This window comes from Psittacula echo (assembly GCF_963264785.1).
Source record: "Psittacula echo genome assembly, chromosome: 3".
NCBI classification, from domain to species: Eukaryota; Metazoa; Chordata; class Aves; order Psittaciformes; family Psittacidae; genus Psittacula; species Psittacula echo.
Window position 1 is genome coordinate 31525973 of NC_137736.1, and position 26864 is coordinate 31552836.

At 41.6% G+C, this 26864-nt stretch overlaps 3 protein-coding genes across 5 annotated transcripts in view; 2 read left to right on the forward strand and 1 right to left on the reverse strand.

Moving 5' to 3' along the window:
- Window positions 1-2246: 2246 nt before the first annotated feature.
- On the reverse strand, window positions 2247-13026 carry SETD4 (SET domain containing 4). Its single transcript, XM_080613977.1, has 11 exons — window positions 12898-13026; window positions 11694-11793; window positions 10995-11090; window positions 10019-10056; window positions 8439-8527; window positions 7379-7808; window positions 6396-6570; window positions 5640-5721; window positions 5234-5314; window positions 4138-4261; window positions 2247-3360 (listed from the first exon to the last, which is right to left on the reverse strand). The coding sequence occupies exons 2-11, from the start codon at window positions 11758-11760 to the stop codon at window positions 3226-3228; spliced, it is 1317 nt and encodes a 438-aa protein (XP_080470103.1). The 5' UTR covers window positions 11761-11793; window positions 12898-13026; the 3' UTR covers window positions 2247-3225.
- On the forward strand, window positions 12956-19299 carry LOC308219285 (carbonyl reductase [NADPH] 1-like). Of its 2 annotated transcripts, none has more exons than XM_080613978.1 (4): window positions 12956-13089; window positions 14055-14375; window positions 17212-17319; window positions 18177-19299. In XM_080613978.1, the coding sequence occupies exons 2-4, from the start codon at window positions 14090-14092 to the stop codon at window positions 18611-18613; spliced, it is 831 nt and encodes a 276-aa protein (XP_080470104.1). In that variant the 5' UTR covers window positions 12956-13089; window positions 14055-14089; the 3' UTR covers window positions 18614-19299. The 2 variants fall into 2 exon arrangements, with proteins under 2 accessions (XP_080470104.1, XP_080470105.1); XM_080613979.1 differs by lacking the exon at window positions 12956-13089 and adding an exon at window positions 13231-13286.
- A 4559-nt stretch (window positions 19300-23858) lies between these two features.
- The window catches only part of DOP1B (DOP1 leucine zipper like protein B), a 51304-nt gene continuing 48298 nt past the window's right edge, over window positions 23859-26864 (forward strand). Inside the window, exon 1 of one of the 2 annotated variants that reach the window (XM_080613976.1) lies at window positions 23859-24659. The gene's annotated coding sequence lies outside the window, so the exon portion shown is untranslated. The remainder of the gene's footprint in view (window positions 24660-26864) is intronic. The other variant, XR_013956470.1, reaches the window with a different exon arrangement.

Sequence of the window (26864 nt, forward strand, 5' to 3'; positions counted from 1 at the left end):
TGTATCCCTAATGATAAAAAGCTGGGGTTTATTCCTACTATTGCTGAGATTTGCAGATACAATCTGAAACGAAATTTATACAGAGGGAAATAAAGTTTGTCTTTCCACACTGAGATCACAGCTAAATCCCTTCTTAGACTAACAGAGAGCCAGAGTCAAATGTTAACAGCACGTCACTAAAACTAAGCGATTAAGATGTTTGCAGCTCAAAGGGGCTCTAGTCAAATTAGAGGCTGAGAGGAAGCATCTTCACTCTTTGAAAACTTGATTCAGTGCTCTAAGACAGTTGGAGAGCACTCACAATGCAGTTACCTCCCCAGGCTCCTAGCCCACCTTAGGATGCCCTGTCTCGCACATAGTATAGGTTTGATTCAAAAAAGAATTTAAGCTTTTGCTTACTAGGCATATATACACATAAATGCTGAATCAGGACCTGTTACTCTGGTTTATTCCTGTTAAAACTCAATTGTTATTGATGTGTGTTACGAAAGCATTAGTTCCAGTTCCATAGTTTATTCAGGCAGGATTTTGCCTTTGACATTAAACACACATGGGTCTATTCAGAACACTTGCTACATTGCTTAAGGTAAAGCTAGGGGCTTACCACTGTGCTTTCATGCAAGAGACAGACAAGCAGGTCATACTGCCTGCTCTCCTGCACTGTCAGATCCCCTCCCTACACTCTCTGGAGTGTGTGTAGGAGTTACATAAGTAGAGTCCATAATCAAACCACCTGGTATAAATGCATAGTGTATAATGCTATACTGAAGCAAATAAACTAGTATGCATCTTGCAAGACACAATTTATATAAGTTTTTCTTAAAACAGCCATCTCCAGGATAAAAAGAAAAAGCAAAAACCAAACCCAAACAAAAAAAATCCAACAACCAAATATCCTTATCTTCTTTAACTCTGGTACCATCTCATTATAAAATTATTACATGTGAAACACATCTGTTCTTACAGAACGAAAAAGTTCTTATTAAAAAAAAGTGAGAGGTCAAGCAGTTCAACTGTAATCAACAAAACTGCAGGACATATTCAAAAAAGCATCCCACTAGCCCAGTGCCCTGTTTCCCACAGTGTCCATCCTCAAAGACCTTAAAAGAGCAAGCATAGGTCAAGCATTTACAAGACTTGCCATCAATATCCTCCCGACCTTGACCCGTTTTTGATCAGGGGACTACATAAGACCAAAGTTGTTTGTCTGGCTGGCAACTGCCAATAGCTGCTTGTTCTGTGCATTATGTGCTCTGTACCCATGTCAACTTTTGTATCTATATCCCTTATTAAAATCAATGGATTTGTTACCACATTCTGGTAGTTTTGAACCTGAGTTCTTTCAGCTTCCTTTGAAAACCCTTACTTCTTGCACTGTGAATGCTCAGGCACCACCCACCACCCTCTTCATGTCACCCATGACTTCTGTAGACCTTTTTGCAGATCTAATCAAAATGAATGGGCAAGTCTCAGCCCTTATCTCTGCTGTAGACAGGTTCAGTGGTACAGAACGACCTTCATTAAGCTGATGGAATTGCTGTTAGTGAGACTATTAGAGACTGCATCCCCAACTCTAGAAAGGCATCTCACCCCAAGAAGTACTTCAGAATGGGACTGACTAGACTATAAAACATGGTGCTAAGTGACTTGCAGGGATTAATACCACAGTTTAGGCAAATATGAAAGTAAGTTGGCCCAAAGATGGAATAAATGTGCATCTAGCTACAGAAAACACATCAGTTCCTCTCCCAACCCATTCAACCCTGCTCTCTGCTCTGAAATGTAAAGCACCAACACACTGTCAGCATCTCCATATGAACAATACACGAAAGCCTGACAGTATAGAAAAGTCTCAGTGTATTGGGGTAAACAAGGCAGCTAAAAAGCTTATTTTCAGAACTTCCTAATCCTAGGAAGAGTTTATGAAGATGAAACCTTAAAACCAGGAACTTTTGGGTTTGGAAACTGAGTAAACAGCAAACAGTTACACTTTTCAGTTCCCACAGAATTTTGAAGCTAAACCAACATACCCTTGTAGGTAAGGAAGAGCCCTTCTCAGAGCTCCAAGTATCACAGCATTTCCTGTCCCAACAGAGACAGAAAAAAAACATGGAATACTCAAATCCAAGCAAGTTTACACAATAACATTCTTGTTCACAAGATACCAAAGAAAGTCTGAAAGTGCATGTGAATACCTAAGTTTTCACCTGTATTTTTTCCTTAAGTTGTATTATCTAGAATGCCTTTACTGCTGTATACAATTTCATTTATTTCAAAAATAGAGGTCTTGTAGAAAATGAAGCAATATATATACAAAAATAAACACTTACAAACATAGTTCTTAACAAATGCTAAAAACAGTAACAGAAAATTGTACAAAATGTGATTCCCCACAAAATGGAAAATAATCACAACACAACCACAAAGTAAGTTTGCACAGCTTAAATAAGGGTCCTGCCCTCAAATGTCTTTTGAAGAAGTCTCTCTTTTCTGAACGACGTAGGGAGCTCAAGCTCCCTACTTAAGTAGAACCAACGCTGAAAGGCAGCACATGAAACTATCCCCTTATAAACAGGATAGGAACATTTCTCAATGTGATCATCAGAAACGAATGGAAACAGAACTAATTGCCTAGGTGGTCTTCCAAACAAGAAACAGAGTTCAAAGTGATATATCCTTTCAGTTCTCATTCCCAGCAGGAACAGCCAGAATATGAACTAGCGAGTCTGGAGGGAGCTTTGAGTAAAGGAGAGAAATTCACACAGGGGAAAGGTAAAGAACTGGAACAAGACAAATATAAATGGCTCTGTCCTCTTCCTCTCTGCCCAGTGCTAGAGCTCAAATACATGCTGAGGAGTATCTGCTTGACCCTGTGATCCATGCTTTAGTCACACAGGCAGCTGTAAAGTCTAGGCCTGCTCGAGCCCACCATCCTAGGGCTGCTCAAATTACCCCAGAAACTGTTTTGCTCACAGCAGCTGTAATTTTAATGAGATATGATGAAAGTCACCTGTGCTCTCCCCTACAATTTGGGCTAACCTTTTGTATTACTGAAGAAGGTCAGCAAAGAACAAAACAAAGAGTGAGTCCTCTGTGACCCTGTAATCAAAACTAAGCATATTTTGATGATTTTTACATTATTCTTTGCTGCTCAGGTCCATTAAAACAGTTCAGCAAGGCACATCCATGGCAAATGACCTCCAATCAGCCACAGGTCCAGATGTGTCAAGTTGTTGCCATACTCAAGTTACAAAGACTCTCAGCTGATTTTTGTAGTATCTTCAGGTTTTCCAAGTGCAACGCTTCTACCAAAGCCAGGTGCCTTTGCAGGTTCTCTTTGTTCCTTTTCAACTGGGAAATCTGAATTTTATATAAATGAGATGAAATTACCAAAAATTTAGATTATTTAATACTGGACATGAATGTAACATTTGTGGAAGCTTAATGCCTCTTAATGATTTCATGAACTATGTCAAAATAGTATTTTTTTTTAATAAAGGAAGTAGATGGAAAACAAGGAGAGGAAGGGAAGGGTAATGTTTATCGGATACCATGCTCTTAAGCCCATACAATCCTCAAGATGTTGCACAAGACCAGGTTCACCCCATACTCTCTGCATAGATGTGTTTCTTTTACAAAAGTGTGGTTTTAATAACCTTTTTCCATGATAGCTATCCAACTTGACATATAGTACACATTTCATTGCCAGAATTCAGAAAAGAAGGAGAGACTGTTTTTCTAAGAGCACAGACCTCGCTCACAGAAGTAGTTCATTTGGCTTTAATGAACACAGACTTCACTTTCTGCAACAAGGCACTCATGGCAGGTCTGCAATATCTTATGTACCCACCTCATACAAGTCTGCATTTTCTTTTAAGAGGTAACCTCAACAAATGCAATGACAATGTAGGCAGAGAAAAGTTAAATACTTTTCACTTGTTCACAGGGCTTTCTAATATGGTTCCTTTCTTTGCTGCAGCCACAAATTCTGTCAGCCTGGAAACAAATCCTACACCACTTCAGTGTAGTCAATTCCCTCTGTCACTTGCTATTCTCGCCCCAAAAAAATTACACTGCTGTACATTTATGTTAGGAAAGAAAGCAATCTGGACTACTTTGTTCTTCCAGTCAAATTACCTGGAGAAGGACATGCTGTGTCTCCTCTATTAAAAAACGGCATATTTTTTCTGTTATATTCAAAGTCCGCTGTTCATTTCTGGCTGAAACTACATCACCAAGGAGCGCTCTCTTCCAGCAAGTACTAGAACCAAAATGTTTAAACACAATCATTTGCTGTATTCCCCAGCTGAATTATAAACATATGGTTAATATAAGAATAACATCACTGGCACGGGCAAGTAAGGTTAGCATACATGAAAAAGGCACACAACATTCAGCTATGAGACTGATGAGGCATGTAAAAGGGAAGAGAGATTTAATGATCTAGAGCAGTGGTGCAAATCCTTCACCCCTACCCTTTCATCTAAAGACACAACCTGCAATTAGGCCAATGCTTCTGGTCTTCACTGCTCTGCCATGCTGCCACCAACTTCAGCAGCACTAGAGAGGAGGAAAAGCTATTCACCCAGAACGTATTAGCATGGCTTCTGCTAAACTTCACGTCACCTAGGCTTGTAATCAGTATCATGGGGATTTATTTTCAGTTCTTATAATCAACTTATTACACTCAGCAGTGAATCTTCAAAGCATAAACAGCTTTGGACATGAGAAATTGTTTGGTTTTATTTACTATTACAAGCAAATCTCAGGTGAACGTTTTTGAGGTAGATTTGCCATTGGGAACAAATGATCAAACTTGCACTGACAGTCACTGGAGATGAACTTCAGCAACTTACTTGGCCTTAAAATTTAAGAAGCAGTCTGTGGAACACATGCTTCAAAGAAATCAAGAAAGGTCAATAGCATTTAAAGTCCCATCAAACCAACAGAGAAAAGGTCTGAAGCCTGAACCTTAAAGTAATATCTGGTTCTCAAAATAGAAAGGGAAAACAATGGGGTGTTTGAAGAAAGCAAAAGACCGAAGCAGCAAATAGACAATGACTTTACATTCTATGGTGTTCTCCACCTTTCTTCACTTCTCGCCTGAAGTCAATGAGATAGACACAGGAGATACAAAACAATTGTCCCAGTATCTCACACACAGCCAGCAAAGAGCAAATAAAGGAAAATGGCACATGCACATTGTCTAAATATTCCGAGTACTGAAACTTACAATTCATCTGCACCAAGACTTAACAACTTGAGGGCAGTAAGGAGCCTCCAAGACGGTCCATCCCATCCAAAGGTCAGGTTTCTAAAAAGTCAAAATCAGTTAGATTCAGAAAGTATAGGTGATCTCTGACAGCATGATAGCTTTCTTATTGACAAGTGTCAGGAAGAGATCTGCTTTTCGGAACTAGAGTACTCCCTGATTCTCCTTACTCTGCTGTTATCCACAGACAGGTGACAGGCTGCATCTTGAAATCTACTTCTACATTCTCTCACAAACAGCAAGTAAATCAGTTTGTTTAAAAAAAATATTATTTGATGTTGAATTTTGATACTAGAAGCAAAATTTGACTCCCCCAAAAAATGAAAAGAAAGCTCATAGGGAAACAAAAAAAAATTCAGATACCTACTCTAAGAAATCATGATCCCTTAGAATGGAAAGTTTTGCACTTCTCTGCTTGTCCAGTGGTGGAAAATATTTGAGAAGAGTATCTGCATAAAAACACATTTTAGATATTTAAAAACATGGTATGTAGAAGAAACCCACAATCTTCAAATCTGAAATGACATTTCAGTCATATTTTTCAAGTAGCTATAGGCCAAAGATCAAAACCTGCTACAATGCTGGTGAACTTTAACATAATCAAAAATGTACCTATTACTCAAAAGCCATTAGCAATCTCCAGGATTGTATCCTTATAATGGAAATCCTGACTGAAGCTGAAGTTATGAACCACTGTCAGTAACTTTAGTTTGTGAGGATCAGGACTTCAATCCTCAAGTTGATGGTACAATCTAAGACATCCAGTTGGAATCTCTACATATATGCTGCTAACAATTGCAATTTTACAAAAGGAAAAGTTACCAAAGACACTTTCAATTTTAAAACTCCAATTCTATGCAGTTAAAAGTGGCAACAAGCCCTATTCCACTTCTTGGAAATACAAATATTTTCATGGTACCTAAAAAAAGAAACCAACAATGCCTTAATATGCACTGTCCATGTTGTGCATTTATGTATATGGATGTGTATGAATTTCTTCATTATCCTTTAGTTATCCTTTTTCACTGACATCTCCTGTTGAATGCAGACAGTATTAACATTCTCAGATGCTCTGTTCTCCACTATTGTGCCTTTCAATTTCAAGACAATCTATAAATCCAACCTGATGAGACATAAACACTGCTGTGAGGGTTATCCATGGCAACAAATCCATATTCTAGTAGCAGTCGCTGATTATCATGAGGCCCATAGCAGATAAATACTTCTTCATATCTTTTGCACTGTGAATTTGTCCGAATTTCATAGCTTCTTGTCTGCTCACTAAATGCAGCCTTTACCTTCACAAAGTTAAAAATAAAAGGTCTTACTCTTGGCAGAAGGACAGGGTGAAGAAAGGAATCAGACCTTGAATATTAAAATAGAACAGTACTGAACACTTCTCTAACACTGGAAGAAAAGTGTTACAGATGTCTGAAAAGGCAACCCATTGATATGAAGAACATACATCAAAACCTTAAACCACAGGGTGTGTCACCAACTCTGTAGACTTATTACAGAGGCCCCAAATCCACAAATAAACACGGCTTCAGGCAGAGTTGGCCGCTTTTGTGATGTCCCAACTCTGAACTGGCACGCAGTCCCTGACATGAGGTAGGAATGCTCTAAACACTTTCCTAAAGCTGCTCAAAGGCTTCAGCCAGAGGTGAAGTAACTTAAGGACCACATAACTTCAGATTCAGGAGCAGAGCCTTTTGAAAGAGCAAGGTAGGGTTTACTATATTTAAATATTTACCAGTAGTTTATTTATTCATCTAAATATTCATCCAAATATTTACCAGTAGCTCTTCCCAATAGCTACTCTGGATGCAAATCTCACCTAGTCATTGTGGGCTCTCCCTTTAACTTTGCTTTGCTATATAAACTGAAACATTTGAATCATCTTTATTCAACTACCTTGGGCTGAAAAACAAGCTCCAGGGTATACACTATAACCATGAGTACTCAGCCTGCACGTGTCCCCAGTAGACATTTTTCCCAGTATGAGATCCCTCACTGACTCTCCTAATCTATCACCTAAATTCATACTGTACTGAGGTAGTGCATTTACAAATAAAGAAATTAAGTGATCTGTTTTTAGTTTCTTACCTGAACATTTGGACTGTGGTTTAGCAAATCTAAATATGGTGCCAAAGCGTAAACATCTGGCTCAAGAGAAAAACATTCCCTTTGTGAATGTTTCATATATATTGTCCTGGTATTAACAGTGCACCAAGCCCACTCTAGAGCACTGTAGTTAAAAATAGTTTCTGTGTTCTCAGCAAACAAAGGCTGCAGGGAAGAGAAGAAAGCCTTGGAAGACATGTACAACTCATGGACCATCGTTCTCTGCTCCTGAGCCTTCGTTCTTAAAGGTTCAGGGAGAAGGCTTACTGCATCATGCTCCAAACAAACAGGGCAAGTATATGTCCTTGGTAAAACATCAAGATATGGCTTCCATGGAGATTTTTCACCAGCATGTTTCTCTGCTATTAAAAATGTGCACAGTGCTATCAAAGGAGATACAGGAGGCTTCCATCTATTAGAAAACAGAATAAAAATACCAACACAGCAGATACAAAGAGGTGAGATAGGAAATGGATGCAGCAGTATTTTATGTCTCTGCTAGTTCTTTTAAATGTTATAAATAGCTTCTATTTTAAACTTTTTTGTAGTTCATCTCTAAGTCCTTTTGATGACTTCAAAGGGTCTATAAAAGCTGGTTTTTAGTAACAACTTCAGGGTCACCTGTTGAGTTGGGGTTTTTTGGGGGTGGAAGGTTTTTTTAGGATACATAACAAGTACTCAATGTCCAGTGTAGGTCTTTGTTCCAAATTTTCTAAAAGCCTATGCTTGCATGACTGCTTTGCAATCCCATTTTATCATCCTTCTCCTATTGAATCATATTTGCAAATTCCCAAGAAATCATTCATAGCTGACATTTAGGTTCAAGCTGTCTGTAGGCGCAGGTCAAGTTCAAGCCTGTACCATTACTCCAACTCTGCCTAACTCTGCTCTGTGTCCAAACCTTACTTATCTGATGATTCCACATGCACAACAGTCATACAAGTTTAAGTATGCAGTTTAAAGCCTTACTACCACTTAAGATGATTAATGAGCAACCAAGAGTAAAGGCCAGCTTACCCATGAAGTGTCACTTTTTACTTACTTCATAATGTATTCTCCCAAGCAGCTACTAAGGACAGTGCCCGTAGTGAGTAAGCATTTCTCAGGCAATGAAATAATCAGATCCCCTGCCTGCCTTTGAGGGAGAGAAGAAAAAAGAACATACACACAAAGAACAGTAAAGGTCAATTGTACATGACTCATCTACTACATGACTTCTGAACAGAGAGACACTCCCCAGAGAACACTAATGTTGAGAAGCAAAGAGACGTGCTGTTGAACTTGACAGAAACTAGCATAGTTTTAAGACAGTCACAGTCCAGTGAAGGAGGATGATGCAGCCAGTAGGAACTGTCACCTGCAAAAAGCTGTTCACAAAAAGTTTGGTGCCTGGCTACTGATTTTCTTTGTACTGAGATATATTTTAAAGTAGATCTCACAAACAGTTGTACTTCTATCAACACAGCAGCATGGGGTACGGATATTTTAGGTCATGTCTATTCTGACCTTGTTTGCCAAGCTGCTATGTGTGTGTAAATTAGCTTTCATGCCTGGCTTGAGTCATATATGTCCATGCCTGTAAAGAGAGGACATGAATCAAGTCAACACTCTCCCCTTCCAGTTTCTCTCCTGAGTTTCCATATCTTGCTCAAGGCCAGTTAAGTCCAGCTCTCATTTCACTTACAGTAGACTCACAGCATTGTGGATAAGCTGAGTCTCTGGCTTCAACAGCTGACTCTAACCCTGAGCCGACATGATAACATGCACTGTTCTCTACACGCATCTCCTTCCTACTTCCTGCTGTACTCTTAATTTGCAAAAGGTTCTGTTCTGATTCCCCATTATTTCATATATTGTTCTCATACCAGTTAGGAAACTTCTCTAACAAGCCTATTTTCTGAGAGGCACTTTTAAGTCAAGAGTTTGGTCTTTCTGTGCCGGTATCTAAAGTGCAAAGTATTTTCTCTATCGTTCCCTTTTTCTGCTGGGAATATCTGAGAAATTATGTTTCTGTTAGCTGGCCTACTAACGAAGACTCCAACAAAGTGAGGTTAAAGCTGTCGATTTACATTATGGCTAAGATAATCTAAAGATAAATGCTACTTAAAGACCCCTCCCTTTCCTCCATCCCCCTCCCTGATATGCCATTCCTCCTTGTACCAGCACTAACCAAGATGGGAGACTTGAAGGAGCAAAGCTAATAATTATTTTGAAAAGGTTTCTGTCTAGCTTGCAACCTACCACATGAGTGGGGAAGACCACTACAGCAAGTGCAAAGGAAGCTGTGGGAGCCAGGGCTGAAGGAGAAGGCATACAGGAGGGAAGGGGCCAGCTCGTTCTGGTTTCAGTTAGCCACTGATTGCCTTAAACTGAAACATTAGACTACATACTAAATCTCTGTAAATGAGTACAGGAATGTTTTCATCCAGCAAGCACTCAGGGTACAGAGGACATCATCCTACAGATATGCCAACACTGCAAATTCTGATACTAGGCCAGAAGTTACACTGACAACAGGGACTGTGAAGACCTTGTCTGTAATTATGAGCTTTACTTGTTGCAAAAGTCATTACATCTCAACAGAACCTGAGGAGCAATTTCATTAGAGTCAACATTACTAACCTGAAGAGCTTTTGTTGTCATCAGTCCTCTTCCTGTACCTGAAGCAGGAACAAAGAGAATTGCTTAAATGCATGTATATTTGTAAAATACAGGAGACTATGATAACCTGCAATAAATTAGCAGAGCAGCAAGGAAAAGCTCTGAAAGAACATACGTTACCTCTTACAAATCATAAAAGACAATTAGGGGTTGTTCCAGATACATTTCTCTGTTCTCTGATTCTCTTTTCACCTTACAGAAGCCTGTGAACACCCCTCCCTTGCAACATTTGCTGTCCAATTCTAGCAATTACTCAACTTCTTTTTCCCATTTTCTTCTTTTAAACACATCTTTCATCACTGGCTGCCGTCCTCGGTTTCAGAGTTTTAACTAAACCTTACATAAACCTATTCATAATATTTTTCTCTGATTCATCCTATTATCTCTACTCTCTCTTTAATATTTCAAAAGTTTTTGAAACATAATCTACTTAAAGAGAAGAAAATACAAGTATATACCTTCACTGTAAACAGTACTAAGTGAATCATTTACTTATGTGTATCAGCAGATCTGCTGAGTTTGCTTAGGGAAAAAAAACTGAAGAAATTATAACAGGGTTAGATTCTGATACTGGAAATGCTTAAAGAGATATCACTTCTTCTTTGAAACTATGCTACTAACACTTAAAAAATCTTGATTTCTACAACGAATTCAGCATAGGTGAACATGTTTTGCAGCATACCAGAGTATTTTCACACAAGAGTTTTACACAACATTATCTTTCTACAAGAAACAGTTTACACTACTTCAGGCCTCCATATCTACTTGTTTATGCTAAATGACATTCAGGTGCATTTGGCAGAAGTCCTCAAAAGACTAATGGTAACTGGCATTTTTCCTTATGCCAGCCACATGTGGGATTCAAAATGAAAGCAGAAATCTAAGATTCTTAGAAGAATAGGAACTTTGTTGCAACAATGAATAATTAAAACATTACCCCAGAACTCCACTGGCCTTAAATTACTGTCTTCAAATCCTCTGTCTTTCAGCCACTTCTTAAGTTTAATGTATTCCAGCTTGTGACTGCAGTTGACTAAAAATAAAAAAAGATGAGACTCATGCTATTAAATAACACTCACTTGGAAAATAAAGGAAATTAAAAAATCTTATTGTATAGTCAAAAAAGCATTTTAACATAGTATAATGGATGGCCCATCTCTGGCAGTGTTCAAGGCCAGGCTGGATGGCGTTTAGAGCAACCTGCTCTACAGGAAGGTGTCTCTGCCCATGGCAGGGGGGTTGGAACTAGATGATCTTTAAGGTCCCTTTCAACCCTAACCATTCTATTATTCAACGATAACAGAATAGCAAGAAAGGCTTCCCTCAAACTAGCTTAATAAGTTCTGTGCCCTTGAGCACTAAGAGTTCTTAGAACTGCAGGAGTCATAGAGCATATTTAAGGGTCAAGGAATTTAAGAATAATGTAGTACTTGCCATTAGCCAGAAAAGAGAGCTCACAATATTCTCATGGTTTTCTTGGAATTGTAAACTAATGTTAGAATATTGGCATAAAAAAAGCTAACATCTATGCATGTTATTTTTAAAGCACAAATATTTGACAAATATACACCCTAAAATGACACCTTGACAAACAATTGATTATTTTATTATTTAGCAGTACTTCTGGAGATAATACCTCCACCCAAACTCCGCAAGTGTTTTCTTCTTCTCTTTCGGCCTGTCCGACCTCTGCTGTTCTTCATACTAAGTAACAGATTTTACCTTTTTTAGACAACCTGAATGAAAAAGAAAAAAGTTACTTGCACATATGTAAAGTCCCTTTCAAATACTGTATGTTAATCTCAGCATGACAAATCAGAACACTGCCTGCTTAATAAATTGCCTCTTTAAAGTTTAGAAAATGTACTACAAGCAAGTCTCTAAACAAGGGTGGGTGATAGGGTTGAGTGAAGATGGGAAGCCTTTACCTTCAAACATCACTTTTGCCAAATCATGGCCATAATCTTCTACAGGAAATGAGACACTAGTGTTGATGTGCACAGAACTAAAAGTTTTCTACCCTTGTATTACATTTGCTTTTTGAAAATTCATTGGCATAAACAGCCTTTGCAGCTTGATGGCCTACAAGAAATCTGGAGAGGGACTTTTTACACGGACATATAGTGATGGGACAAGGGGGAATGGCTTTAAACTGAAAAAGCGTAGATTTAGATTAAACGTTTGGAAGTTCTTTACTGTGAGGATGGTGAGGCACTGACATAGGTTGTCCAAATAAGCTGTGGATGCCCCATCCCTGTAAGTGTTAAACAGGATGGACAGGGCTTTAAGCAACCTGGTCTAGTGGAAGGTACCCCTGCCCATGGAAGGGGGGTTGTAACAAGATATTTTTAAGGTCACTTCCAACCCAAACCATTCCATGATTTATTTCTTTGGATAACAATAAAAGCAAAATAGAGCTCCATGCACTGCAGGAAACAATCTTACCCCACATCAACACCACCAGACACCCCAGTCCCATACAGCACCATGACTCTACACCTCAACAGCACGTGTTACAGATGAACAGCATCAGCCTGACTCTTTACACTTCAATCTGCTGCTGAAACGTACATTTAAGTTCCCCTCGTCAATACCGCTTTTAGCTGAACCCCACATGCCGAGGCGTTGCCTGAGACAGGGAGCGCTGCCCTCACCGGGGTTACCGGCCGGCAACACAGGTTCCTGCGGCCAAGGCCCACCTCCCCCAGCTACCGGCACACTGCAGGACACCTACAGCGGCTTCGACTCCCTCCCGCGCTGCAACAGCGATGAAGCAGAGAGCAAAGGTGGACACGCTGCCCGCCGACCCACCTGCCGTAGAGAACGCAGGAGCCACCTACCTTATCGCTGCCCGCCACTGCCGCACCGCCCCTATCCTACCCAACTAGGCCCGGTCGCGGGAGGCAGGGCTGCCCCGCCGCCATTTTAACTGCATTCGCGTCCCCGCCCGCGGTGTGCGGATATTTTCGGTCGGCTCGTTCTTCCGCCGCCGTATAGAGCCGAGGAGCGAGGGGGAACGTGGTGTACAGAAGGTGGGTGAGGGAGTATCGATTGCCCCGCCGGGCCTGCTCTGCAGTTTCTCGCTGCGTTCAGCTCCTTTGCGGAGTGCGGAACGGCCGGGGTCCTTCCCGTTCCGCGGAGAGCCGCCAGAGGAGCTAGGCTTCATCGCGGCTGGCGGGTGTGGTTTGCGTTCCCGTTAGGGGGAAAAACTGATCCTGAGGAAGAGATAGTGAGTGAAATGTGCGCTTTCGCAGTGCGAGGGTGAAGTGGGAGGGTGGCTTCTCGTCCTGGTACAGTCGGTAGCTGAGCAGGAGCTGGTTCGGATTTCGTTGGATGCCTACTACTAATAGTTACAAGTTAATTTGGAAGGGAAGTGGTAATTAAGTCAAAACTGAGCAACCCAGCGTTTTAAACTTTTATGGAGGAAATATGTCTTCTTTAAATGTGCTATTTCTAGGGGGAAAAAAGAAAGGGCAAGCAGACTTCGTCTAGAGTAGTCTGGTGTGCTGAGCATAATAAATATTTGTAGTCAATCTGTGGTCTGCTGTTTCCCTCTAAAATGCCAGAATTGGTTCTCCTGCCTGACACTTGAAAATCAAGCTGCTCTCCCTTGTATTTGAACCTGGGTTTTTCAGCTTTGGCTGCATCACTGCTTGAACTGAACCAGCTGAATATCCTCAGAAGAAGGAAATGGTGTTGCTGTAAGGTATATGTGCAGGAGAGTTTACTCCCATCAAAAGTTAACTTAGTACTGCAGATCAATCATTGACTTTTTGCTTTTTATTAACCCAGTTACTGGTTGAGCCTTCTTTGAAATACTAAAGCCAAAAGTGTCTTTCTCATGCTACTTTAGTATGTTAGTGTGGACTTTAATGTAGTTTCACATAAATCAAAGGGTAATTCTATATAAAATTTTAAAGAAAAAACACTTTCATCCATTTTCAGATAACCATCTTTGTCCATCTGAATGTGAAATTTTCTTCTTTGGTATTTGCAGTTACTGTCACTTTGACGTACATTCAGAGAGGAGCTATGTCCAATATACCAGTGGCTGTGGTGACTGGATCCAACAAAGGGATCGGATTCTCAATTGTTCGGGCTCTATGCCACCAGTTCCCAGGGGACGTTTACTTGACAGCCCGAGACCCCGGCCGTGGCCAGGAAGCAGTGAGGAAGCTCCAGGAGGAAGGACTGCGTGTGCTCTTTCATCAGCTGGATATCGATGATCTGCAGAGCATCAGAGCTCTCCGTGACTTCCTAAAGGAGAAATATGGAGGGCTGGACGTGCTGGTTAACAATGCAGGGATCGCTTTCAAAAGTAAGGGAACATGCTGTCTGGGATAGTACAATGTGCTGCAAAGCTATGTGGAGAAGTATAGTAGATTCATAAGGGATTTTACAAAGGTTATTATATGGGACTTCTGTGCCAGTGGCATGCTACTTTTTTGACTGGGCAAGCTGCCTACCTTCGTAAGCATGCTGAGAGGGCAATGTGAAATGTCTTTTCCTCTAGCATCTCTTTGGCTACCTGTGCGTGTAAAGACACTTCCCTGAGTATTATATTTGCATCACATAGACAGCATGAAAATACTTTAGGCGCACAATACACATGACCAGAGTTGTGTTTATTGCCTCAGTGCCCATGGGTTTTACCACACCCAAGGGAGCCCATCATCTAAGTTAATATCAGCTGTGTTCCTCAGGGAACATGTGTGTTTTCTGTCTTCTGCAAAGCTCACTTTGTTCTATGCATTACCTGCTCAAGGATTCCGGTTGATAAAAAAGAACCTTTGGCCTTGGGTGATTTTGTCATCTTTACTGCAGGCCTCTCAGTTACCTATGGATCTGTTAAACCTGAACTTCGCTGTGCTGAGCAAGAATGAAACCCAAAGGGTTACATCTTCTAGTAAACAGGAAGGGAGCGAAAGTGAGGAAGACATAGCAGTTGTAAGGTAGAAGAGTGCATTATCCCTGTATATGTTTGTGAAAACAAGTTGAGTGTTAACTCCAGATAGAGCAGATCACAAGCATGACTACTAGTTCATTTCCCTACCAGTACAAACTTTTTCTTTCCGTATTTTCTGGTTTGTTTGGATTTTTTGGTTTTGCTTTTCAAATCTCCAGTTAGGACATGTAACAGGTAAATACATAAAATAGCATGAGCAGTGGCATTTCTGTTAACTTCCTTTACTATATAGTGGATTTTTCTATTCGTAAGTTCCTTCTAGATGTTTAGCCTAGACTTCCTTCAAGCTGACAACTCACTATGAGTTAGCAGTTGGTCATACAACCGACATCTTTATCGCATTTCTTAATGGTAACTGTTGTGTAAATATCTAGCACAGAGGCTAGAGGGTTTAACACCTGTGTGTTAAAGTTCTTACTTGCTGTGATGGTTATCTCATTTTGGTTTTAATTCTAGCTTCTGAGATTGGCTTTTCTACGCAAGCTTGCGTCTTGCCTCGCCAAGTTTCTGCTATCATCCTGGAATTTATGCTTTCCTTTCTTTATTGTAGCATTATGTGTTATTGCTGGCTGTAAAAGATTTGATTTGCCATTACATTTGATTTATTGTTCTGGTTCTGTGCTGTGCTACAGATAGTCCAGCAAAAACTGTTCCTGTACGAGATGATTATGTGCATATAGGTTGCCTTCTGGAGGAGCTTCTTTGAGAACAGTTATTGTAGTAACATTTGTTAAATCAAGGGAGTATTTATTAGATGTTACAAGCAATGTATCTTCTTAGACAAATGAGTAGGTTTTGGAATATAGAGAAGCTTTTTGTCTTCTTCCAAGGTGGATACAGAAGAAGTTTGAAGTTGTGTAGGTTTTTAGTTTCTTCTCCCACTCTTGCAATAGGTCATGATCTGGCATCATGTCACAGATTTAAATGCAAGTGATTTGCTAAACCTGATGCCATCAGCGCCCATTTCTTGAGAGTATGAATGACTGGGTTGTTAAAGCACACTCGTGTGTTTTGCAATAAAACCACAACTATGTTAAATACTAAATGACCTGTCACTGCTTTTCTGAGTTAACATAGGTCTGGGCTATGAAGACAAGACCTGCCTAATCTGTGTAGGTGGCCTTCCTCTTGCCAGAAAGAGAGCGGTGTAACAGAAGAGGAGGAATGCTGTTACTTTAACTCTTACTTCCCCCTCAAAGTGGCAAATGCATATGGCTTGTTGCTAAACCAGATTGTCAGCTGATGCACATGCTGCCACACTTTTGGTGGTGGCAAGCTGTCAATTCTGTCTGATGAAATCATATCCTTACAGTGCAGTTCTATATCTGCTTATGCTTACCTAAGTCAGCTCCCTTTCCTAGCTGCTAATTCCCACTCCTTTTCTTGTATTAGCACAGATCTGTCAGTTCAGGGAGTGGTTTATAGCATGACTATTTATTAGTTTTGGGTTTGGTTGGGGTTTTTTGTTTGGGTTTTGATTTGGGGTGATTGGTTTTGGTTCGGGGGGGAGGGAAGGAGGATGTTTTGTTTTGTTTTGTTTTTCTAGAATGCACCAAATCTTACCCCTGCAGTCTTTATAGAAGCTTTTACAGTGTTTGTTGTGGTTTGACATTGCACCAACTTCAAGCCCCAGCTAAGAACTCAAGATGTGACAACATAAGAATTGGGATATAGAAGCAGTTGTCTGCCTTGTTGTTGAATGTTAGTACTGGGGTGATAGTCTGACTTTTGTACCTTTAGTGGCAGTATCTTAAATTGAGGATTTGCCTTTTTGGTCTTCCCTTGCCTGGTATGTCAGGATTGTGGCAAAGTGTTGTGCTATGCATTTAAGAGGAGAGGGCACCTCTAAGTTTACTTGCATGTGATGGCAGCAGCACGCAGTCTGTGTGCTGGGTGCCAATAGGTACAGGCAGGTCAGTGAGCAGGCTAGGCAGAATATCCTGTGAGAGCAGTCTTTTCTTGTCTCTTCCATATGTAAGGCAGAAAGACAAATGTCCTGTGAGTTTGCAAATGACTCTACAGAGTGATGAAACTAGCTTTCCTGGGCCAAAGCTAAAACCTTCAGCTAAGGAGAGGTGAAAACAGAATTAGCTCATTATTAATATAATATTGCAAAGCGAGGTCTTTTCATTGCTAAGAATGTGAGTGTTAATAATGTTGCTTTTTTTTTTCCCCTCCCTTATTTAAGTGCATGACACAGCTCCTTTTGCGGTCCAAGCAGAGGTTACACTGAAGACAAACTTCTTTGGAACAAGGAATGTTTGCACAGAATTGTTGCCTCTTGTGAAGCCTTATGGTAAGTGTAACATTAACAAGTAGAGAAATAGTTTTACATGAATTTTGGTCTTCATTAGGTGGTAAATCCTGTTCAGTCTCAGATACTTACTGCCCCATAGCAAGAGGAGTGTATCTTGCTGTATTGTATGGGTGTGTTAAAGTCATTAACAGAAAGGATTAATTTTTCGGCTTTTAAGATCTAAATCCTCATGTTCATTCACTAGTTCATCACCTGAATGGCTGTAAACTAGAAAGAAACAGGGAAGCAGCACAACATAAGTTTGGAGATAAGTGAATTACTGACTCAGCTGACTCATCATTCTGCACTGAAGTGCTGGGAGATAGATAGCTTACTGCAGTTTTGCATGCTGACATTTGTAAATCCTCATGTATTCAGTAAACAGGCTGATGGGGTCTCTGCCTTAAGAACTAGATTGCTGTTGTTGAATTCTATATAATCCTGGGGCTTTTGAGGTATATTCTCACAGCACTTTATTTGAGCTGTTGCAGAAGTGAGGACATTTTCCCACATCACTTTGAGAGTGAAGCATGGCTGCCATTAATGAGAAAACCACTTCCTACCATTAATATCCTACATATTGTACCATGCGATTTCCTGGAAGCATACCTGAAGTTTGATAGAAAGTTATTGCAGGTTCATACTTTAACTTACCCTCTGTAATGAAATTCACTAGAAACACTTGTCAGCACAGTGATCTGGCAGAAGCTCTGCAAAATAGCCCACACAAAATATTTTACAGGTGTTTACCTAAGTAGTGAATATGTAACTGTAGACCCACTTCATTATAACCCACTTCAGTGTCTGGGCTTGTTTAATGTGTGTAAAAGTAATTGGTGTTTACTGTCTTTTGGCAGGTAGAGTGGTGAATGTCTCTAGTATGGCAAGTAGATTAGCTCTGGGAAAGTGCAGCGAAGGACTACAGCAGAAGTTTCGCAGTGACACTATCACTGAGGATGAGTTAGTGGAACTCATGGCTAAATTTGTGGAAGATACAAAAAAAGGTGTGCATGAGAAGGAGGGTTGGCCAAATACTGCCTATGGGGTCTCCAAAATTGGTGTCACAGTGTTGTCCAGGATTCAAGCCCGGATGTTAAATGAGAAAAGAAAAGATGACCACATCCTTCTCAATGCCTGCTGTCCTGGATGGGTGAGAACAGACATGGCAGGTCCTAAAGCCCCTAAATCACCAGATGAAGGGGCTGAGACCCCAGTTTACTTGGCCCTTTTGCCTTCAAATGCTGATGGTCCTCATGGCCAGTTTGTCAGTGAAAAAACTGTTCAAACCTGGTAAGCTTGTGTATGTGGACCCATGAAGTGGTAATATGACTGTGGATTAGCCTGTTCCTTGGTAGGGTTTTTAGCCAGAGTGGACCCATCTTGTCCACTGCAGCAGTAGAGTCCTTTACCACTACACTGAGGGTTCACAGTTACAATACTCCTCTGGTGTTGATTCTGCACTAGGGCACACTTCGCAACAGCTTGCGTTAGCCTGCTTACAGCGTTGCTGTAGCCCAGAATCTGGTTTGTGGGTGTTCCAGCCCAGATGGTACAGGCTAATTTCATGTTGCCCTAATGCAGAAGTACCTGACCTTGTTTACCTGAATTTACTCTTAATTAAATTACTGCCAACCCTTCTCCCACTCCCCCCTAGACAGATTTCTGACATGGAGTTAGGATGAGGGAGTGGATGCCTTATGCTTTTTCAGCGCAATAGAGTTCTTTCTGGGGACCATAGTTGCTTCTGGAGATTGTACGGAGTTTCTTAGCCCTACAGAATGACCAGTCTGGGAGAAGGCTAAGAAGACCGAAATGGACTCAATGCTGTATAGATATTTCTTGCCATCGAAATGGAATTGGGTAAAAATAAAAATTGCTCTGATATGCCATTAATAGGAAAACTTAATCAGTTGCCTCTTAATATGTCTTTTAATCATTTGGCTCTATTAATATGTATGACAATAAATGATTACTTACTGATTTGTATTCTTCCAACTGGCTTATTTCATTATTAAAAATTTATGTTTGGAAGCATGCTTTCGTTTTCTGCGGCTAAGTTTGTAGGTGGAATGTGTGATCTTTGGATTATATAAAAAGACAGCAAACTACAGATCTGATACAGCAAACTGTTTCTCAGAACTTCCAGTTCATTTATTGCACAGCTGAAAGTTTCCTTGTTAAAAACCTTTTTAAGTGTTCTTCACATAGTAGAGAAAATGCAAATGTTACAATGTAGGATAGGATTGAAATGCGTAACTATCATGTCAATCAAAACAAGACATCTAAGCAAAATCACAAATAAAGGAAGCAGTGATGTGGAGAGCACAAAATTTGCTTTCTCATTTTAGATTGTGATTATTGCATTTCAAAAACTCTTGGGTTGCTATGACATTTCAAGATGTGATGGTGGTACTGAGTGGAAGCAGGTGCAATGTGAGGGCAGGGCACCTGGGACGGTGCCAGGCTGTGGGGCAGCTCGCTGCAGGGGGCTGGAGCGATGGGGGCTGTAACCAGGCAGCTCTTTCTCCACCATGTCCTCCCAGCCAGCATGAAAGCTCTAGCAAAAACCCTGGCAGAGCCAACAGAGTCCTGTCCCTTTTTCCCTGCAAGGCAGATACCCACACTGCTGCTTTGGGCACCAGGAGGCCACTGCCCTCTTCTTGCTTTGAGAAGCTAAAGGAGCTGGAAACAATTGCTGATAAAGCTGTTATTAGTAATGACAGATTGGTAGTGTACATGTTCTTAATCAGGAGCTGGCAAGACAGTGCCAATGTGGCTTAGCTGAATGGGGTTTATATTAGCTTCCCTAGTACAGTTTGTGTTCTGGGAAGCCTTGGACTGAAAGACTTCGGACATAAATAATGTGCGGTTGTCGCTTATAAGCACAGAACAAAGACATGACTATTAGTTGGTCTTTTAAGGGTATGGTACCTGTTGTTTTTAGGAAGATTGAAGTATTGCCAGATGAGACATGCCCCAAAACTTGTTGGAGAAGGGTGAGTGTTGCCCCAAATGTTCTCCTGATAATCTATTCTCCGTAAGAAAAAAAAAATCTCAGAGGCCTTTAGTTTAAGGGCAACAGAGTTGTTCAAAATCACTGTACAGTTCTTAATGTATTTGGTATGATGTCTCCAGTATGATGGCTCCAAGAGCCATTGGGTTAATACAGCCATGTGTATGCTTTTCTAGTTGTGTTAATGGTATCTCAACAAAATAAAATAGGGCTGTTCTGGTATTGTAATAATTTGTGCACAGCTATGAGAGATGCAATCCGACAGTGGTGTGAGTCATCCCTTGTTCTTCATACTTGAAATGCTGTTTGAGCCATTAAGTTTCAAAAGTTGCATGGCCTTCTGGTTGTCACGTGCAAATGTTTCAAACAAACTGTGCCCCAGTTTTCATGTGGTTTGTGTAAAGACCACACTGCAAGAGTCCTGTGTATATTTATTGTTGCTGGGTAGCATCCATTGTTAAATTCAGATTAGTTTCTAAGTACCCCCTGTGGTCTATAAAGCTCCTTCTTAGGCCTAGCTCAGGGTCTTTTGGGGGAGGGGGCATTCTTGGTTAATTGGTTGGTTGGTTTGGTTTTGCTTTTGCTTTTGCTTTTTACATTCAAGCCAAACAAACCATAAGTTTGAAAGTTTTTCAAAAAGATGCATTTCAAATTGTTATATTAAGCCCTTTCACAGCGCTTGTTCTTTGTTCAACTTTCTTACCCTGTTTCGGGGGAAGGAAGCAAAGTGGAAGGTGAGTAGTCATCTGCAGAAATGTATTTCTCATGGTGAAACTGATTATAGTACAGACATTTTCTCCTGATATGAACAAAAAGAAGAGCAGAGGACACATCCTTTCACAACCTTTGCAGCTGTGGAAGGCAAATCAGCTGTGTGGATGGGTACAACCTCAGCTCTAGGAGGTGGAAACAAGAAGCAGAAAATACTGGCTGTTGATGGGACGGTCAGAGCTGGGAAGGAGCTTATGCAGGAGGAGCACATACCCCTGTGAGGTGACACGGGTAGGTGACACGGGCTGTGTCCTGGGAAGAGAGCTGAGACTCAGCACAGAGAGAGTGCAAGAGTCGCTGAGCACAGGAAGACTGGCATGGGAGGGCTGTTTGCTGAGAGCAGCATTGGAGAACAGGCTGTACTGTGTGTGTGGCAGGCTGGATCTTTGGACAGGGCTTGTATTGTTGAAGCAAAATGGTGGGGTTTTGCTTTGGGTGTGTTTTTTTGTTTCTTTTTTCTTTTTAAGCTACCTCCCTGCTTCTCTCCCATGTCCATTTTGTCAGAGGTATATTTGTGCTTTCAGATCCTGGCACACTTGCTGAGTGGTTAATTGTTCAAAGTTTAAGGGTTAGGAAAGGGATAAAGTAATAATGATCTGTTGTACTGTATAAAACTTTTACGCATGGTTTACTGGTTTTCTTTTCACAGCATGTCACTACCATTTGTGCTTTGGAATTTATTAGCCAAAGAAAATGCTTGGCTGTGCAGTAGCTGTGGTGACATGGGACAATAAAGGAACTGGATTCACAATTATGAAAGCTTAGTGGAGGCAGTTTCCTGACGATGCCACAGCAGCAGTGGCAAAGCTTTGGGAGCAGAAGCTGTACCTGCTGCCACAGCAGCAGTGGCAAAGCTTTGGGAATAGAAGCTGTACCTGCTACTGCATCAGCTGATATAAACGGTGTGCAAGGCCTTCAGGACTTTCTGAAGGAGAAGCTCCCAGTGTACTGGTTAACAGCACAGCCAGCATTTTCACAGGCTGTAGCAGGCCAGCTGTTCGGCAGAGCTTTCTTTGGAAAGCCAATGATCTGAAGGTGTAGGAGTAGTCAGTAATGAGACAGGTCTGCCCTAAAACTTTCTGAATCTAAAGGGGATTACTACCAGGTCGTTTCTATCTGGGACCCTTGCAATGCTGATAACTGTAGCGTGGGACAGACTCTCAGATTCGTGATGTGTAGTACAGTGCATTTGTTTTCAAAACTGTAGACATGCCTCGAGAGTTTGATGCCAGTTTATCTAAAATGCTGAGGAGAATATACCTAGCTCAGCAGGTTGTTTCATTGAATTTTTCCATTTAAGTGTGTTGCTATATAAATAATGAAGATGATAAGAACTCTTGAAAATTCATTTGTGTTCACTGATAATTTTAATTAAACCTATCTCTTATAGTAGCATAACCCAACATGTAGGTAGTGTCCTGACTTTGTGATGTTTCTCTAAGCCTAAAAATGTATCAAGAAAATTTAGATTATATATGCCGTTCAGTATAACTTAAAATGCATGAATGCAGAATATATTTCAAACTCTAGTCTCCTGTTAGGAAAGGAATATTTTTAGCTTTTTAATCTCAAATAACAAACAACAACAACAACAACAACAAAAGAATCATGATATTTTACAATGGAAATTCTTCAGTTTTCTTTTTTGTTCTGCAAAATCTTCATTTTTGAGCTGACAATAAAGGAATCTTCAGGTACATACCCACGTAGTCAGACACCCTGATCTGATGGGCATTGTCTGTTTTGTTTGATTGGCATTGCATTTTAGAAAGCTAAGCTATGTTGATGCCCATGGCACTGAACGTACCTACTGCTGTGTATACCTAAAGAGAAATGTTATATTCAAGTGTTTGTTGCAGTAGGAGGAACTCCCACCTGAATCTGCAACCTGATTAACTGTGTGCTCTAATACCACCGTATTTCTGAAGATTTGTCTTTTAAAATGCTGACACATCTGTAATACAGCTGGAAATCACTGCAGGACATTCTGATGTTTTGTGACACACATTTCCCACACCTGCTAGGCATTTCTCTGAGGTTACCCAGCCTTTTGGGGCGCTTGCACTGATCTCAGCACTTGCAAATGCCAGCTTCCCAAACTGGGGACAAACGCAGGAGCCCTGGGGGCAGCAGGAAAGCCTGCAAACGACTGCTTGCATTTTACTGTGGCTTGTATTTGTTAAGAAATAACATACCAAATAATGTTACTAAAATCTAGCCAGGAAAGGGAAAGGCGAGTGATCTCAAGAAAATAAGATAGTAACATAAAACTTACTGGAGATCATTGTTGCAACAGTATCCATTTCCAGATGTATCCATCAGAATGCCAGCCATGAACAATATCCATCCAGAAGAAACTTACAACAGTTTGTATGCTCTCATCTTTAATAACTGAACAGGTGGAGTTTCCTTGATTTTTTTTTTTGGGGGGTGGGGGGGTGGGGGGAGTATTTTGAACTACCAGGATTATGTTAAAGTGGAAGGGAAGGGAGAAAAAGAAAGTAATAAAGAAGAAAAAATAAATAAAGAAAAAAAGAAACTGAGGTTAAATAACACGTTTCCATATAATATAAATCCTTGCCTGACAGGATCACGTGTTTTACTTTCCATGGGTATTTTGCTAGTTTAGGGTTGGTTTGTTTTTTTTTAATTTGCCGTAGGACTGCTAAGACCCGAGCACATGAGCTTTCTTTCAAGCCTGTTGTACAGAGCAGAGGGCTGCTTCTGCTGAACTCGAGCCTACCACAAACGTGACAGCGGGATCCCGGTGCCGGCCGCCTCTGCACAATTTGCCGAAAGCGCTTCGTGCCTAAAACCAGCCGGAAGAGAAGTGAAGCTGTTAAACGCGTCTGTACTGGCTTCACAGCCCGGGGGGCGCTGAGCTGTCTCTCCCCGCACCCGCGGGCAGCAGCTGTCGCTGTCCTCGCCGAAGCGCGGCGGGCACACGGACACGCGTGGCTGCGGCTCCGCGCAGCCGCCATCTCGTTTCCAGCCCAGCCGCTGCTGATGCACCAAGAGAAGGGAGCGGCCCGAGCGTGACCAGCCGGCAGGTGTCCGCCCCGACGCTTCCCTGAGCCCGCCCGGCCTCAAAGCTCCGGAGCGCCGGAGGTGGAGTAGGGACGGACGGGAATGCTGTCCAGACCGCCAGGGGGCGCTCGGCTCCGCGGTCTGACCACCAGGGCGTACCATTTCCCGCCGGGCGGGTGTTCACGGATACCCCTCTCCGGGCTCTAGCGCTCACCGACGCTGGCAGCCTCTCTTCTCGGCTTGGCAGCCGGTGAAGACGAGAGCGGCCGCCGATGGGCGGGGACACCCTTAGCCCTCCTGCATCAGTGTACGGGCTTCCCCTTCCCCGCGCTGCATCCAGTGGTATCTCCCCAGCTGCCGACTGCGGCGCGGCCCTTGCGGTGCGGAAGGGGGGGCATCTTTTGCTCTCTTCTGTTGCCATAGAGACTGCGGAGTGTCGCTCCCCATTTCTTCCCCCATCCTGTCCCACACCGGGCTGGGACACGTCGCAGCCGCCGGCGGCGAGGGAGGTCTGTGGGGCCCTTCGCAGGTACGGGAATGAGGAGGGAGGAGGGAGAGGGAGGGAGGGGAAATGAGAGCGCCGTCGGCGGGCGTGTGACTGGTATGAGGTTAGGAGGGAACCGGGGTGCTATATGCGGGGTCCGGGATGCCCATGCCTGCCCCTGAGGGGTGCCCCGGCGCCGCGGCGGCCGGGCCTGGCGCGGCGAGGCGTGTCCGCCCCCGTGGGCTGCCAAGCCGCAGCCGGGCGCTGGAGCGGTCGGCAGCCGGCAGCGGGGGGTGTCCGGGGCGGGGGGAACCCGTAGGGGCTTCGCAGCCCGGGGAAGCAGAGCCTTGTTCCTTGGGATCAGAGGCAAAGCGCCCGCCCCGTTCACCTGTCTGCAGACAATGCGGAAGGCTGACGGGTTAACTACGAACGTGTCCATTCAGTGAGGAAGTTTGCAATCCTGGATTTGGAAGATGTATCTGAAGGTGACTGGCATTTGTTTTGCTTGTAATTTTAATCTTCCTGCATTTGTATATAAGCACAGACACGATCTATTTGCCGTATTTTAATTATTGGCTTTTTTTCAAACCTTGCTAGCAGCAATCAATGCACACTAAATCATTACGTCCATCATTGCTTTTCAGGGTGGGAATACACCATTCACCTGCCTTTTCACAGCACAGTCCAGAGAAGGTGTCTTAATAACACTTTTTCTTTTTTTCCCCTCCAAATGAATTTTTGTTTGTGTTTTGTTGTTTGTTTGGATTTTTTGTTTGTTTGTTTTTCTTGAGTTGTACATCCTATTTTACACTCATAACCTAATTAAATCTTACTTAAAGAGACCAGGTTTTAATGATATGAGAATGCTTTAGGACATGATTTTCATAGAATAATTAGAGCCTCTTTAGGTGCTGCTGATAATTTCATTGATTCCTGTTCTCTAAGGGATTCATGCTCCTGCTTTGAATTTAGAGATGAAGGAATTTGATGTGTTCTGTTAGCAAAAAGGCTGCTGGATTCTAAATGATCTGGACAAATCTCTTATTTATGAAAGTGGCAGCACTCTTGACTTGGCAGAGAAATGCTAGAATGCTTCCTAGCTCATAATTTGAGGAGTATGAGTACAATCCAGTAGCCCAATGATTAAGGTACTTACATGAGATGAGGGAAATAGTGTTCAATTTATTGCCATGGCAGGGCAATATATCAGTGTCTATATCAGATTACATGCAATTTGTGCTGACATTATATCGCAAGTTTGCCGCTTTGTTAGGTTTTAAGGTAGGGTTGACATCGTCTTTTTAAATCTTACTGGAGCAAGAATAGCTGTATGCCTGATGAATGTTATACCCTGCATGTTTTTTCCTACTCTCTCTGCTGTGAAAAGCACTGCATACACCCTGATGAAAACAGAAAATTAAGTCTTTACTGTAGCAAAACAAACAAGCAAAACCAACCAACCAAAACTAGCCCTGATGACATTGTGTGATAGTACTTTTATTTTTTTCCGTAGAGGTGGATGGAGGTTGAATGACAGAGCAATTGCATTTACAGATGTTGAATCCTACTATTGGGGAGTGCAAACCTGTGTTTAATCCTGCTTTTAAAATCCTTTCTCATTTTTGGGTGTATCCAGCAGTTTTCTGTTTCTGAGAGTTTACTACCATTGATGTAGCTATTATTGTTTATTAAAGATTTTTTATTAAAGATTGTATTATTTATGACAATAGACAGTTATTGATCTCATTTTTTTTAATGCTCTGAGAGATGACCTGCTTTGAAAGAATATAGAGACAGCTTAGGTTTATTTTTGTGTCCTAACAGTAGGAAAGTGAATGAAGATGTCTTTCAGAAACATTATAAAATGTTTTGTTATGGGACTTGGCTTTCTTTTCGTTAACAGTCATGTAGCACAAATTGACCTAAATCTGGCATTCCTAAACATAAGCATCTCTCTATTATCTTTTTATATTAGCTAACAGAAGAACTAGTGTCATAGAGTGAAAACATGACTTTTCAGTGCATAAAATCCAATCATGCTTGTTTCTAGTTCTTCTAAAACAGGTGTGTTTGGGGTTTTTAATCTAAATGCATTACAGAATGTGAGAAAGTCAGGTCTGGATAACTTTTTTATCCTCCATAAATATATATGGGTACTCTTTGGTAAAATAAAGAAAAATCAGACTGCATGCTGTGATGCTTGGCACAATACCTTAGTCTTGTACTTCAGCAGCTGCTGTTGCCAAGTTG

Coding starts and splice junctions, on each gene's coding strand:
- SETD4 (XM_080613977.1), bottom strand. CDS start 11,760: ATGAAGAACAGCAGAGGTCGGACAGGCCGAAAGAGAAGAAGAAAACAC. Junction 10,057..10,994: donor AAGGCCAGTGGAGTTCTGGG/GTAATGTTTTAA, acceptor TTCCTGCTTCAG/GTACAGGAAGAGGACTGATG. Junction 5,315..5,639: donor AGGGATCATGATTTCTTAGA/GTAGGTATCTGA, acceptor TTGACTTTTTAG/AAACCTGACCTTTGGATGGG.
- LOC308219285 (XM_080613978.1), top strand. CDS start 14,090: ATGTCCAATATACCAGTGGCTGTGGTGACTGGATCCAACAAAGGGATC. Junction 14,376..17,211: donor TGCAGGGATCGCTTTCAAAA/GTAAGGGAACAT, acceptor CCCTTATTTAAG/TGCATGACACAGCTCCTTTT. Junction 17,320..18,176: donor GCCTCTTGTGAAGCCTTATG/GTAAGTGTAACA, acceptor GTCTTTTGGCAG/GTAGAGTGGTGAATGTCTCT.